This window comes from Ixodes scapularis, unplaced genomic scaffold (genome assembly GCF_016920785.2).
Source record: "Ixodes scapularis isolate PalLabHiFi unplaced genomic scaffold, ASM1692078v2 PGA_scaffold7__128_contigs__length_106722199, whole genome shotgun sequence".
Lineage (NCBI taxonomy): Eukaryota > Metazoa > Arthropoda > Arachnida > Ixodida > Ixodidae > Ixodes > Ixodes scapularis.
This window is the reverse complement of record NW_024609882.1, coordinates 95,986,634-96,002,448: the sequence shown is the minus strand read 5'-3', so window position 1 is coordinate 96,002,448 and position 15,815 is coordinate 95,986,634. Positions and strand designations below refer to the sequence as shown.

Here is a 15,815-nt window from a genome sequence, read left to right as displayed (position 1 = left end):
CGCGACACTTGGGCTTTGTCGTTTGTTGGCACTCAGGGACCACTTTGGATGCATGGGTGGACACACCAGTGGGAGACACGTCGCAGGCACTGTAGATTGGGCGGGGGAACAAGCGACCCGCTCGACGAGCCTTTGTCTAGAGAGATATTGAGTGCTGTATTTTCCTGCGTACAAGTCGGGCTGTTCTTTTTCGAACATTTTTCTCTGTGCGTTTTATACAGCTAACATGCATTCGTTTTTTTAATTCACGGCGCCGCGCACCATTTCTGGTAGAGCACCGCAATTACATAGACATAGGCGGTGTTGCCCCTTTCAGGAGGCACGGCTGTCACCGCACTTTTCTACAATTTTCGTAACTGACTCGAAAAGCGAGAAATTTTAGGGTTTCGCTGAAGTGGCTCGATGTGGATAGGCAAGATGGTGAGAATAAGCCTTTTACGGCGTGCGATTGACACTGCCTAATTCAGCCGTGGTTCTGTATTCTTTTGGTCCATCCCAGTAACGCTGACAGGTAAGTGGGCTGGTATTGCAGAATATTTTCTCCCATCTTCGTTAGTTTCCGTTTCATGAGTCGTTTTCGTCTGCCACGCTCCAGCTGTGTTGCTTGGTGTAAAAGGAAGGATTGCGGCTAGCCAACCTTTAGAGGTACCTAAAGAAGTGTGTCAAGATTGATCCATCTGCCAACACGTCGATGTTCGCGTCGTCTCCGCGACCTGGCCGAGGCTAGGCCTAGTGGTCCACAGCTTGGTTCACGAGTGTCTGTCACATTAATCTTTCGTTCGCTCGAATAAAGCCGAATACCTTCTCATTTTGCGTGTTTTATATCCTTCTGCTGCGAAACACTCAATGGCACCCTCCAGACAGCGCTGTGCTATGGGCATTTCTTGCGAGTCGAAACTTCCATGTTGCGCGTCAGACCGTACATGCGATCTAGACGATTGTGCAAAACCCGCGATACTAATGCGCGTATAGGAAAAAATGCGATACCGGTGCGCATGAGTGAAACCAAATACGACATAGCTTTGCCAATACTGGAAACTTCTCCGAAAACCTATGGGGGCGGCGGTGAATGTGACAGTGGCGCCTCTAGCGGAGTCGGAGTTTACGGAAGCAGACGACGCAATGGGAAAATATAGGCTCTGCGACGTCCTCCCAACAGCAGAAACAATTCATTACGGTCAGTCCGCTTGCAAAGTGGAATCCACTGATCGCAACTGCAACGACAAACAAATAACAATGCGCGCATAAACAAAGATAGAGTAGTTTGTTTAGATGTCTCAAACGCCACTAGGGGGATCACACGCCTTTGAAGCGCGCATCTGGGAAGTGGAAAAGAGGCGTTTAGCTACTCAAACTGTGTCGTAAGAGGTTACTGTTTATCCGTTACAAACTGCGTTGTCACAATTTCTTACCTGAATAGGTTATTATTAAAACGTGCGCATACAACATGTTAAAATTACCAGAGCAAGCGCACCACCCTCTGCAGCATTACAAAAACAAAAAAGTAACGCGAAAAATGGCCGTGCAAACAGTTTCCGAATTTTGCAGAAAAGGTGGGGTCCCCATCCCAGACGAAAATAAGATGAAATGGGGAACAGTCGCGAACAACGGCGAATGAAACAAAGAAGTTAGCAGACGATAGAAAGATACAAATCACCCAGTAAAGACCTCCTTCAATGACGACGATCGCACGGGGCGTCGGTAGGAGCATTGAAAATTAGCAGGTGGTGCTCGCCGTTGGTGTTGAGTCCACAACAAACAAAGCAAAAGCAACACGACGAAACTATAAAAAAAAAAGCTTCACTTTTTTTTTTTTCAACTGCACGTTACAAGTTTGTTTATTTGCTTTCACGGCGTTGGTAGGAACTAAGAACAAAACAGAGGAAAGGAATAACGTAGTCCAACTCACACTGCCCAGTAAATAAGAGTCGCCCGCTGCAATAAGCTACGTGCTAGCAGTGTGTGACCTTTTTTTGCTTTCGCATTTCTTTTCCCAGTGACTTTGGCAGGTTGTTTGTTTGCTCGCTTGGCGCAGCAGTTCAATAGTTCCAGTACTTGTTGACGTACATGTCCAGGCAATCCTTGCACACTGTGCCTTTGTTTGGAGTGTCGATCAGCAGCCTCAAGTGCGTTTTCAGCTGAACTCTTGTTTGGTGAAATATTCGTCTGTTCAGTCGTCATGGCGATTTTGAAGCCAGACTTGGATAGCTCTTCCAGTTTATTTTGAAGTAACTTAATTATTCACGTTTGTTTGGTCTTCGGGAAGCGTAAGAAGGAATTTCCACCACATCACAAAAACTTGTCTTTGCAATGGAGATGGCAGGCATATGACAGGCCTGCCATCTCCAAGTATGCGCTGGTGTATGCCCGAAGGCGGCCGGTTGATCAACCAACGATGACTTATAGCAGACGTGACTGTGTACTCAAATAAAGTCCGAATAGAAATGTATAACAAGCTTACACTTTTTAATATATTTATTAAGTATCCAAAAGTACATATGAAGATTTCTGATCAGAAACTTAGTCAAAGGCGAACATAGGAAAATATCACAGACGACAATAAAAAAATAAAAACACACACACACACACAAAACAAAAACAAACAAAGTTGCAGACGGCTCTCCAAATGTCCGGGCATAACGTAGCAGACGAACAGGTGGTAGTAAGCGACGAAGCGAAGGAAAGAAAGTAAAACTAAGCCGAACAAGGCAAAGCAAAATATGCTATGGTTCGCACATCAAGTAAACATAAGGAAAGAAGCAAACAAAAAACCTAAACACTGGAGGAAGAAAGGCAGCGGCGGCGTAGCGTCGCCTCAAACATAAAAAGAAAGTAGACTTTGAAAAATGGAAGGAGGTGTACAACCAGCCAACGGGTGCTTTTTTTTTTTTGGTAACTTTGCTTTTAGTATTAGTTTTAGTAATAGCGTCAGATTTTCATGTGCACAATTGACTTCTTCCAGAGCGTGCTGACCTCACAGTAACGTACGTCGTTCGAAATTGTCTTTTGCTTCTTCATCCGGAAACGATCGGGATTAGCCAGCTCGCGTATTCCACAAAACGGTTTAAAGCAATAGATTCTTGAGAAATTGGAATTGCAACAACAAAATGAATTGATCGATATGAACAGTAAAGTTGAAGCAATGTTGTAAAAAATTTTTACATTGCCCTTTTTCAAGAAACAGGGCAAAGGTATGTTTATGTGTTGCCTGGCTTACGTAAGTTCTGACAGTGTTTTTCCTTCAGGAGAGCCTGAAAATTGCACCCTACAAGGTGTAACATCTTTCCCACGCGAAGAAAATGTCCCTGACTTATGGGGCGGCAGCTATTTTTTAACATTCAAAGCAGCGAATACCCGCGACAATTTTTTTTCATTGGTCACCTCGCACGGAGATAGGCAAAACCAATGTGTTGTGGAGAATTCGTCTGTTAGCGGAGACTCCGAGCTCGCCAGGGGCACTCCGATCACTTTTTGCCCGCGATCCGCGGGAGTTGCCAGTATTGGCTTACATGGTATTTGGTGAAGCTCATCCCGTGAACCATGCAAAGAGGTGCTACTTATACAAAGGTGAGACTTATATACCAACTTTCCTACGAAGATGGCTCAATATGCGGATGTCCGAATTACACGAGGGTGCGACTTATAGTCCGAAAAACTACGGCATACGAATGCTCAATGTTTACATAATTTTATACGAAGGCAGCTCTGAAATTAACGCCTCCTATTTTTTGCCCCGTAATTACAGCAGATTCATACGGTGTGACAGCACATGTTCGTAGTACACCCTATTTTTTCACATAGTCGCCAGTGTTGGGTGTTGGCTTCACATTTTCGCAAGCAATGCACAAGAGCCTCCGTGGCATGCCGCCAAAAGTCAATACCAACAGAGGTGGTTTGGTGCACATAAGGGCGTCGTTGCCAGGAAGGGCTGTATTCGGATTGTATTTTGGGTGCGGCAAGACACTCCAGCCAAGATTAGCAATGTGCTGCACTGCCTTCAAAATAGGGAGGCCTGGCATTATCACGTTGCGAGACAAAGGTTCCCTCATTCTCCGGCCTAACTTTAAAAATTCAGGCCTTTAGCTTAGTCAGGGTCGCAACAGTGTTCTCTGCTACAAAGGTTTCTGGTCATAATTCGCCGATTCGTGTGGATGAGTTGGTTGAAACATTCTTCGTTTTGCAGTGTGACAGCTATTGCCGGCCTCGTCGCATCGCTGGGCTTATGTCCACCGGTTGATCTCTGTAGATGCTTATCAGGCTTCGGTGAATGTCAGTGGGTGCAATATCTTCTGCAGGCTGGAATTCAGTGAGGCACCTTTGCTTTGTACGCTGCTCAGTATTGGACACCATTTTGTAAGACTGTCCCTATGTTGCCATCTTTGGTGCGGCAACAAAATTTACTGAATATTTGCTAGAAAGTTCAAACTCTACTGCCATACTTTCAACATCAGCCTGTGGCATCTTGGGCCAGCATTATAGAATAGGAGGCATTACCTTTAGAGCAATCTCATATTTATGTGTGTTCTCTGAAATTATGTTCCCTGAAAATTTTCTGCATGTGAGCTTAAAGGGGTACTACAACAAAATTTTGGTGCTTATTTCTTGGTCTATATGTGTTCAAAGGAGCCGTATCACATCAGACACACCAATATCCTGTTAACAAAGACACAAAGAGGAATTTTAAAACAAATTAAACTATTAGCAGAGAGCACCTGGTGGTTGTCGCTAACGCCTCGTTTGTAATGCCCGTCTAGGATTTTCGGCAGACGGTGACAACGTTTGTCTCGCCTCCGGCCACGACAAAAGAAGGACGAGAGAAGAGGGGAAGGAGGAACTCCCCTCTTCCCGAGAATTCCTTTTGCAAGACCCAGAAGTCGCTATTGTCCCCCTACAAGGTTATAGGAGATTAACCTGTCACTCAAAATTCGTACAAAAGCAGCCGCTTCGGTGGCTGGAACGACTAGGCCATCCTCTCGGCGCCAGCCTTGCCGTAGCTTTGCTCGTCCCGAGACGACCTCCGTCACGATTGCGTTGGATGTCACGTGGTCTGCACTGTCTGTTCTCTGAGCGCTTGCCAGAATGGGCCTCTCGTAACGAAAAATATAGCCATTAGGCTCAAAATACCAACGTCCGATTGTTATTTACAAATGTTGTGGATCGTATTCAACCAATTTTTGAACAGGACGGATATATTTCAAATTTCGTTGAAGTATCCCTTTAATATCTCATACAAGTAGAGTTGCGCTTCTTCGGTTTTTACTTTTTGTAAAATTTGAAAGGCGTTTATTGAAATTTTGATTTTGGCAAAAATTTTGTGTTTGTTGGAATTTATTTTTGCTAGATTCAAACTTTTCTGAGATTTGGAGTTTAATCTTGTTGTGTTTGAAATTTCACAAAATATAAAATGAAAATAATAAAATGTAACAATCACAAAATGAGAATGATGAATATCTGAACAGAAACATGTCCTAAATTCACCCGCGTTGAAAGGTACAGTGATGGAAGTACTGCACCATTTGCGCCAAATCGTGCCATGAACGAAAGTCTGCTACATCTTGCGCCAAAGTGCCATTTTTGCTAAGAATTGCACCACACTTTTGCCAAAATGGGCAAAGCAAAAAAAATAAAGACACTATTGTTTGACTCTAATATTTAGAGAAGTAGGAGAAAAGAAAAGCAATACAAATCCATATTTCGGAGCGTCTCCTCTCAGCTTATAGTTTGTTTTATCTTGGGTAAGAGTACAGTTGAAGGCTCAGACACATACAACCAGAAACATACTAGAAGCGCAAGTCACAGGACAGTCGCTGCACTTGACTTGTTTAGTCGACGAAAGACACCACCCACAGGCCAGAGGCGACTGGCACGACATCACGCTTTGACGCTGGTTGTTCCCATTGGCTCCTAGCAGCTGCTCCGCTTTAAATTAAGCTGAAACGGAGTATTGGGATTGCTCGTCAGCCTCTCTGATTGGTTGATGTGCCTGCGGATTTATTGCCGCCATCGTCTAAACTTCCAGACGATGTTGGTGATTTGAGGAGCTAAAAGTTTTGAGAGAAGATTGCCATATTGTAGGATGGCAGCTCTTAGGATGAGACAGACCCAGGGTCTTTACTGCCGATGAGATAGTATTGTGTCTGCTGCATGCCCCTGTGCCACTTCTCACCAGCGTGCTGAGCTTCACCGCTTTGCACCGGGGTGCTAGGTGCAGCGGCTGACATGGGTGAGCACGATAGGCTCAATAATTATGCTCAGTACTATTCCACGTCTACTTTTTCTTCTTGTCTCGGTGGTAAGTTAATTTCCAAATTAAAAATTGGACCGAAGAAAAAAAATGTGTGTCTATATTTGAATAAATAGTAGTCCTGGTGAAAGCAAGTAGACAAGCGAGCTGGTCAAGGGTAGACATAGTAACCCTGGAGCAAGGGGCCTAAAAAGGGGACAGACACACAAGGAACAGCCTTGTCTGCTCTTCCCCTTTTTTGTTCCCTTGCTCCAGGGTTACTATGTCTATACACCAACTCATCTGTCACGTCACGGCGCGGTGGTGGCGCGTCGGTCGCACATCCGGTCTGGGGCTGTGGGCAGAAGTCCCCATGCCAGACGTCTATTCCTGCGTTGTTTTGAATTGAACTAGACAAAAACCTGCCTTCTTGTCCAAACGCCAGGACTGGGGCCGTACCAAAAGAGTCGAGAAAGGTTTGAAGGTCAGTTTTCATGTGCTCGGTTTGTCCGAGAATCTGGATATGTGCCATGAAAAGGGAAAAGCAGACGCCGTCGGACAACGATTGCTTGGGCGGGAAGCACTTTGAGTTGAATTCACGGATACTTGTGGTCATCAGATTTATTTGTTTTATTCCAACATGAACGCCAGAAAACCGTCAAGTTGTGCAGACCACCTGCAGACTACGTTCAGTGCGTCTCCAAGTTCAAACGGCCGCCTGATAGTTCGAACTGTCGTCTGCTCTTTCAAACGTTTCTGCTTGTCGTATGCTTTCTTAGACGACGCCGGCCCGTAGATTAAATGTTGGCCCGGTACTTGCTATACGAAATAAGTGCAGGCCTCTAAAGACTTAAGTTTGAAGGTTGGTAAGCAGGCTCGATATAAGCAGTAAATACAAGGAGGTGTTTATCATTGTTACGAGTGACAATCACTGACTTGCTATGCCTAATTGACTTGGTCCGATTCTGCTTGCGATTTTCAGTATCGACGTTGACTATCTCAGCTACGGTTCACGCTTTTCCGGCCCCAGGCGGCGTCGCAACTGAAAATTGCGAGCGAAATCTCATCATGCGAATCAGGTTTTAGCATACATACTGCAGCGTCCACGCGGAATGAATCGCCACATCTCACATTATTCACGCGAAGTTTCGCGGTGTAACGAGCCTCGGTAATTTCGCTGATGCCGCTAGTCAGGCATCGCCAGGAAGACGTAGAATCAACAATTCGAACGCGAAAAAGAGCAGGGGGACTCACACCGGCGCCGACAACATCGCATTTCAAAGGTTTGTTTATCGGCGTCGGCGAGCTTCTCGCCCATACCCCCATCGCGCATGCGCGGCGCAGGTGGCGTTCGCTAGGGGCGTTCCGGTTTGTTTGTAAACATGAGTTGGTCTATACCCGTTTTCACCTCAACAACTGTAGTAAAAAAAGTTTGGCTCCTTGCAGAGCACTACTCATTTCCCCCTCTTTGTGGATAATTAGGATATATGTAGGTGAATTTCAGATTAGATGTTTCTTATCAACACATACACGTTCCAAACTCCAAAAGCATTGCTTTTTTTTCCTATAACCAAATCTCGTAAGAACTACTTTGCGCTACGTATGAACAATGTGCAGAACTGCTTTTTTTTAGGTGAAATGGGTACAGTAGTCAATCTTGTTCCTGTGCAGCTGTCGATCCAAAAAAGCAGCAAACTTTGACTTCAGTCTTGTTTCATTGCCGCTAAAGAGCAGTGTCACTTGCACGAGTGTAGATTTTCATAATATTTGGGGGTGGTTGTTTTGGCAGTTCATAATATCAAAGTCTCGAGTTTGGTAGGTTCATAAAATTTAGGGGGCACATTTTTGTTAATAGACGAGGTGGATTTTGCAATCATTTTATAGAACTTATATATTACCCATTATATACCCATTGAAAATGAAACCTTCTCTTGTCTAGAGCCTTATTTCTAAAACAAATGCCCCGTGTTTCTTTGGCACCCTATCTCTTCTTATTACAAAAGGTAACAAATAATATGCTCCAGTATCAAAAAGAAAGCCCCAGTAATTATCATGGAGAAACTCGTTTAGCTATGCGGTCAATCTTTCATTTTCCAACGATTTGCTAACAGATGTTGGCATCTGTTCCAAAAGCACCAGTGACCGCTCCAAACCATTGTTTTGCCAGCTACAGAACCTACTGTATGTAGAAGGTCAAATACCACTTTGATCAGTGATGATATTTCTTTAGCTGGATTTGGTGTTGGTGCCTTTGTCATTGGAAATACTAGCTGTCCCACGACCAATCTTGGGAGTGTTGCTCGAGTGAATGTTGATGTTTTAGAACTATACTAAACGTCCGAATGTAGTTGCTGGCAAGCAGAGAAGCTGCCCTGCCCCCTTCCTAGGAAATGTATGGGTTCACCTTTTTGCCCAATATACAGTAAAACCTCGTTATAACAAAGTTGAAGGAGCGGTCGTAGTTATTTCGTTATAACCATTAGTTTGTTATAGCCAATGTCCATTTCTCCATACTATTAGCAAGCAAGGGGAATTATGATTGCTTTGTTATATCCATTAGTTTGTTATATCCCATTTTGTTATAACGAGGTTTTACTGTAAAAGCGTGTCCCCACTTGGTCTAAGAAGCACAAATGGTATGGTCCAGCTGAAAACCGGAGCAGTGACTTTTGCCATGACCCAGTGACCCATTGTCCTAGACAAGCCTTGACGATGTATGCAATAAACCCTTTGTGGTCAGTAGTCTCAGATTTGAAAGAAAATTAGTCACCGCTTTTCGGGACAACTGACCCTGTGCTTTAACCAACAGTCTTTTTTTTTTTTTTTTTTTTGTTTTTTGTCACCATAATTTTGAAATTGGAGCTCTTTTGGGTAAATTTACATAGACAAAACTTTTACCGTCATATTTGTTTTCTACATTTTATTTGATTTATATGAAAGCACGGTACCCTCTTTATCATAGAAAAGGCCCCCTAAAGCTGTTTGGGAAACACAATAAAACCCTGATTGATTGATATGGAGGCCCCCAGATTTTGCAGATAATTCCTCAATTTTTGAGGCACAAGCTTAAAAACTACATGAATCTGAATATACCACTTCCTCATTGTTCGATGTAGCAGAGAACATGACCACTCGTAATGAAAAAAAAAAAAAAGTTATAAGATGCATTGACCAGCAGTGATACCCCACCAACACAAAATCTCTCTCATCTTGAAAGGGATAGCGTATAAATATGACATTCTGGTGGTAACATCAGCACCTGATAAACTTAAAAAAATGTGTCCGAAGATCAACTCTCAAAACGAATGACAAGAACAATGCTCAGTCCAGCACGCACATGGACATGTCAACTGCAATGTCAACATTGTCTACGAAATTCTATGCACATGTGGGAGAGTGTATGTTGGTCAATCTGGGCACTGCCTTAATGTAAAACGATGAGTGCATGACCTTTACCTATGTTCATCACCATCGGGTCACCTAGCCATACGTGTCAGAGACAGTAAATGCACTCCTCATTTTATTTAAACAAAAGTCTTCAATTGCTTTCGGAGCAAGAGAGCCAGAGATAGGTTTGAGGCAAAAACCCCAATAGAAAAAGGAGACACGTGCATTAGCGCACCATTAATATCACCGTGTGAGAAAGAGAAAGGGTACCGCAACCTTTTTTTTTTTTATTAATCCCGCTGGTTTTTTCTTTTCATCTCTCTCCTTTATCAATTTAATTTTGGTAATTTTTAGGCTTCAAATTTACAAATATTTTTGCGCAAATGCTTTTTATGCTTCAAATTTACAAATATATTTATTGCGCGAATGCATGTAGCATTTTATTTTCATCTTTCTCTTTTCATGCATTAGACAATCGCTTATAGTAAGCACTTGTCCTGTTCATATCTCTGTTCTGTCCTCGTCCTTTGCGCCTTTGTATTGCAGATGTTTACCCAACTAGCCCAACAATTAGTTTTAATTCCCCAAGTCTCGAATGTTTGAAAAAATATCTATGATGGAATTAACCATTACTACTAGTATTTCTTTGACAACTTACCCATACGTACACATTGTATCTGAAGATTATCCTATTTTTCGTAATATTGTGGTTTAAAAGTTGTATGCTATGCAACAGGATTACACTGGTGGTGTGCGTAAATGTGAGTGTCCACCTCTTCATGATTTACAACCTTTCCTGTCCCGAGTTGTTTTGTTTATGGTCAAAGATATCTGTGGATGCTCTTATACTCTTCATTAAGCAACGGTATAGAAAAATTGGTCGACCAACCACCTTTTCTTTCATGTTATCTGATATCACCCGTCAGTACATTCCAGAGAAGGTCAGTGCATGCTATTTTCAGGCTCTTTTTTTGCAAATAACACTCGGAAGTTTGATGTTACTTCTCTTCAATTGGAGCCGTATGCATACTTTTAGGATTTTTAATATTGGAGGGAGCTGATTGTTTTGGTGGCTCCTGTGCAGGCCAAAGACAAGTATGGAATATCAGCGCTCCTGGCAGCCATCTGGGAGGGCCACACGGCCTGCGTCAAGCTCATGGTGGAGAAGGTGAGCCTGTTCCGTCTTTCCGTTTGAACGAACCCTCGTGATCCGTAGCCTGAACGGAAAAAACGCGCTGCTGGAAACTTTGTGAGCTAATCAGCCCAGTAGTGCCACGTGAGAGGCAAAGCTGGGTCACGAGGGAGAAACGTGCGTTTCTGCTTTTGTAGCTGTTGGGTCAAACTGCATTTCGAAGCAGGCGACGTCCGATTCGTCTCGATGTCAGCAAATCGAGTCGACTCAAAGAAGCCTCTGTCGGGAGTTGCACGCGTTGCTCTTGCGTTTGGTCCCGATTATCTTGTTTCACGCAAAGTTTGAACTGACGTAACTCCGTCCAACAGCTCCTAGACGAGGAGGCTGCGAGAGGTTCGCGACGACGGTGGCTCCACAGGTCTGGGCAGCTTGAAGACTGCCGCTGCACGTCAGGCCTTTACACTGCTGGTATTGAGATTCCCATAAGGATGTTGACGTTGTGCGTGATGTGCCAAGCTCGCTGCGCGTGAGAGAGGGGTACTTCGCCGATTGAACGGCATCGTCGAAAACCTCGAGGGACGCTCTGTCGTGCCGACCGACAAACCGCACGCGGGTGCACGCAATCGTCGGCATAGTTGTTGGCAATGCGGCGATGGGACGAGGAGCGGTTAGTTCACGGCAGCCCAATTGTCGGCCTACTTGTCCATCTGGCTTTGCCGTACCGTATTTACTCTAATATAAGACGACCACGAATGTAAGTCGACCCCCCTATCTTCAACTCGCCAAGGAAAAGAAAAATATCCGAATATAGGTTTATCTATATTTATAAGAGAAAAAATTACAGACGTTTACAATTTTCTGTAATGCCGAATTAAAGTGCAGCTCTTGAGGAGGAGGGGAGGGTATGCCCCTCTTCCTTCCTCGCTAAATTTAGCGGAGAAAATTTTCCGCTAAATATAGTAGGAAAATTTTACCCTTGTTACGTCACACGTGAAGTCATGTGTGACATCACGAGGGTAACTCTCGTGACCCTCTTGAGAGCAACTCTTAAAACCCTCGCAAGGGTACCCCTTGTGACCCTCGTGAGGGTAACCCTCGTGACCCTCGTGAGGGTAACTTTCGTGACACTCGTGAGAGTAACCCTTGGACCCTTGTAAGGGTAACTCTCATGACCCTCGTGAGGATAACGTTTTTGAGGTTAACTAACCCTCGCAGCCCTCGTGCGGGCAATGCTCGTGACCCTTGTGAGGGTAACCCTTGTGATCCTCGTGAGGGTAACCCTCGTGACATCATTATGGGAACCTTCCTCATAATGCAACGCGCGGGTACGCTGACGGTGATGCTGCTCAAACCGGAAACGGGCGCCTAAGAGCTGCGCTTCAAAACGGAGAAAACATATCAAGATAAACGTTTATTAACAACGCATCGCTCAAGTCTCGCTGATTGGAGCTACATGCTGCGTCGTCAGAACTTGCAGAGAAGTCGTCGTCATCTGATGTTTTGCCAGTGTCCTCGGTGCGCCATACGACGTCGTCCTTGGTGCCGTTGAGAGCGTTTGAGATGCAACGCTTCTTAAATCCAGTCTGGATGATGTGCGCTGGTAGGTCTTCCCACGCGTCCTTCACCCAAGTTGCGACTTCGCTGAGGGGAGCTTCTTGCAGCGTCCTGTTGGGGGTCTTGGCGGCGTCATTCCTCACCAGCCACTCCTTGTAGGACGCAGCAATGCGGACCTTGAATGGCTTGTTTACAGCAACATTCAAGGGCTGCAGCTGAGACGTCGTACAACCAGGTACTATAATGACCAGGTCCGTCCCAGCCTCCTGGATGGGCCTCTTCACTCCTGGGCAAATGTGGCCTCTGAAAGATTCTAGGACCAGCATGTTCGGAGGTTTCAGGTCTGCTCCCGGTCGCTTCACCCAGACCATCTCAAACCACTCCTTCACCATTCCCTCATTTATAAATTCCTTTTCATTTGCGCGAGTTATCACTTTCTTCGGGAACACCTCGCCCTTGGGGATGGTGTTCCGGCGAAATGCAATGTATGGCGGCAACTTCCACCCATCAGCTGTGCAGTGCAGCATTGCAGTGAACCGTGTGTGCTCATGCCCTGTTGCGAACAGGTGCACGTCCTTCGCTCCTTTCGTTGCTACCATCGTGCGGCTGGGCATGTCGAAGTAGACGAGGGTTTGGTCCATGTTTCCGATTTGGCTGAGAAGGTTTCCATGCCCGAGCTTGATCACTTAGCACGGAAACTCCACCAGCTGCTCCTTGAACTCCGCTGGAAGACGCTGCCAGGTGGTCACTGCGACGAAGGGAAAGTGCGCCGTATAAACTCCTGGTTCATCCCCAAACTCGCTTTGAAGGTTGACCAGTTGATCCTATCTCACTTCGCCAACTGCTGAGCTCTCATCTGAATATCTTTGCAAGAGACTGGAAGCCCTTTTGCAAGCTCTTCTTCCACGTGAAGTCTCTGTTCTCTCTCTAAGGCATTGTGCCTCCCATTTGTAGGGCCACGAAAGCTGCGATGTAGTCCACTGCACGCAGAAAGTGCATGACGTAGTTTATGCCAACCTCTAACAAACTTTTCATTAATGTTGAATTCTCGCTGAGCAGCCCAGTTATTGGAGCTCTCAGCAAAGAGCGTCACTCGACCCTTGAACTCGGCTGTGTAACTCATCCGACGAGACATTCTCGGAAGAACAGCAAAAGCAGAATGTCTCGTTGAAAGAAAAACAATCGAAAAATGGCAGGAGCAGCAATCAAAAGTAAGCAGAAACAAAGACAAAGGCATAGCAAGGTAGCAAGACGAAACGACAAAGCATAAAGTGGAGCAAGCGAAGGTAGAGACAAGGGGCACGGGGGTAGGTGGATTCGGCCGGGCGCGCAACGCAGCTCGCCAAGGCAGCCAAGCATGCTGCTAGTTTCGTATTTCGCTTCTCTTTTCGTCCATGAGGTGGCGTTACTCTGTCCAGCTCCCTTTGGTCGCAGATCGCGTGGAGTGCAAATGGTCGACAGGGAGTGCGGTGGTCTCTTTGTTCAAACTTTTTTCTGTATAATTTCCTTTTTTAATTTTTGGACTCGATTTTTATATGGTGACCACAAAGAGAATGCACTATACATAGATACCAGCGGTGCCGACCCTAATTAAGGAGCGGCGGGTGCGACAGAAAAACAAATCGCTCAGTCTGCTCGTCAACTTTGACCAGGAATATAGGTGGAAATTCTTTGGTTACGATTACAGGTCGACCCTTAATTTTGGAGGATGTTCCTGGGAACAAAGAGTTGACCTATATTCAAATAAATACTCTAATTTAACCCATAGCCGACGCTCGAAGACGCCTTTGCGCAGGTCCGTCGCACCGAAGACTCGGAGAAAAAGCCGAAGTGAAGGCGATTGGCACCGACGAGCCGAAAGTCCCAACGAACCGCCCGACGCAGCCAGCACGGGACGCCGCTACCGGTGGCGTTAACCTCGTGTCGTGTGGATTTTGTGGACGGCCTTTCTTTTTTCTCTCCGAGCGTCTCGCGAGTCGGGTGCTGTCCAGCAAATGTTGCGACGGTTTGTCGTTTGAGCGATAAGTTGGCATGGGTAAACTCTGTCTGCCTTCGCTTCGAGCGGCAGCCTCCGTGTAAAATTTGTCTAGGTAACAGTCGACGGATTGCCACCGAACTTACAGGACGACCGTGGGGTTAAAGTCTCGGTCGTCCGCAACATGTTATCCGGGATTCCGGTCCACCCTGACTATGGGGAATGATCCAGAGCCTCGCTGCAGCGTGCAGGAACGGTCGCCGTGCCGAAGGTGTCGGATACTTGCCATAACCGCATGAGCTTCACAAGGCTGGACGAAGTCACATTTGGAGAATGCTGTATCATGCCGGCCGTGGAGCAAGTTTTGGGATGCTTTGCCATCGAGCGAAGCTGGCCGGAGGCTGTCAAGAGCCAACGACGTTGCAATTCCGTCGGCTGCCATTTGCGACGACATCTGCTTCCAGATACTTCGGCGCCAGATCGGCTTGGTTTGGGACCATGTTTCTTGACCCTTGTAAAAACTATGCATCGCAGAAACCTCCGTGAGAATGCAACGCCAGCAGTTGGGATGGGAGGCGAAACTGGAGAACATGGCCTTGCCCAAATAAAGGGGTAAAAGAGAAAGTCCAAATTTTTCTATAAGCCGATGTCAACCTAAGCCTAGCATTGTCACGGGTGGAAAAGGGTAAACGAATGCGAAGCTGAGAGTAAACGTTTGATGAGACAAGCTTGAGCCTACAAACTAAAACTGAAGGCATGGAGCGTCTGCGTCAACTACGGAACGGCGACTACGAGTGTTTCCACGCCAGATCGTTCAGCAATGGTCAGTCATATTTTTTATAGTTACATAAAAAATGCATGCGAAAGCCACGTTCTTGGGAGGAGAATACAGCTATATGTGAACTTTTAGCTAGTCTTTTTCCGCTGATACGAACTTTTCAAGCTCGAAGCATGGAGATTGCCACGGTTTCAGTATGGTACTTTGCACAGCCGTCAGTTTCCCACCGAAGCATGCACATGATAATTTTTTCTATTTCCTTTATGAAACGTTTACAACATGTATGCAAGATATTAAAAGTTACAATAAAAGATTTTTTGCAAAAAAAGCTACGAGATACTACGTCCAGTAAGCACGTTTTAGGGACAGATTCACAAATTATTTACCAACAAACTATTTAGTATGAAATGGCACAAAGTACAGTAATAACGAAATCGCTTTTTTGGAATTAACGCTTTTATCGAAGTTCAACATGGTCCCGACCGAAATGCACGCATTTTTAACCGGATTATTGTAAGTGTGTTGGCGGCCGACCACGCTTAATACAAAGGCCAAGGTGCCGGAAGCATGCGGGCGTACACAGAGGAGCACGGAGACCCTGGCGTTCCTCCCCCTTTTCCACCGAGGCCCTGGGAAAACTGAGGAAAGGAGTGACAGAGGGCAGAGTTCCGCTTCCAATGTCAATGCGCCGACGCAGGCAGGGAGTAGCGTCAAAAGGTTGACGCTACTCACGGCCAACGCTGCCCGACTCTTGTCGGAATCGGGT

At 45.6% G+C, this 15,815-nt stretch overlaps 1 protein-coding gene across 1 annotated transcript in view; it reads left to right on the top strand.

The window, feature by feature from the left end:
* Positions 1 to 15,815, top strand: part of LOC8052855 (myotrophin) — a 43,141-nt gene that overhangs the window by 12,219 nt on the left and 15,107 nt on the right. The window contains exon 3 of the mRNA XM_029978025.4: positions 10,695 to 10,778. Coding sequence (XP_029833885.1) covers positions 10,695 to 10,778 — 84 coding nt within the window. The remainder of the gene's footprint in view (positions 1 to 10,694; positions 10,779 to 15,815) is intronic.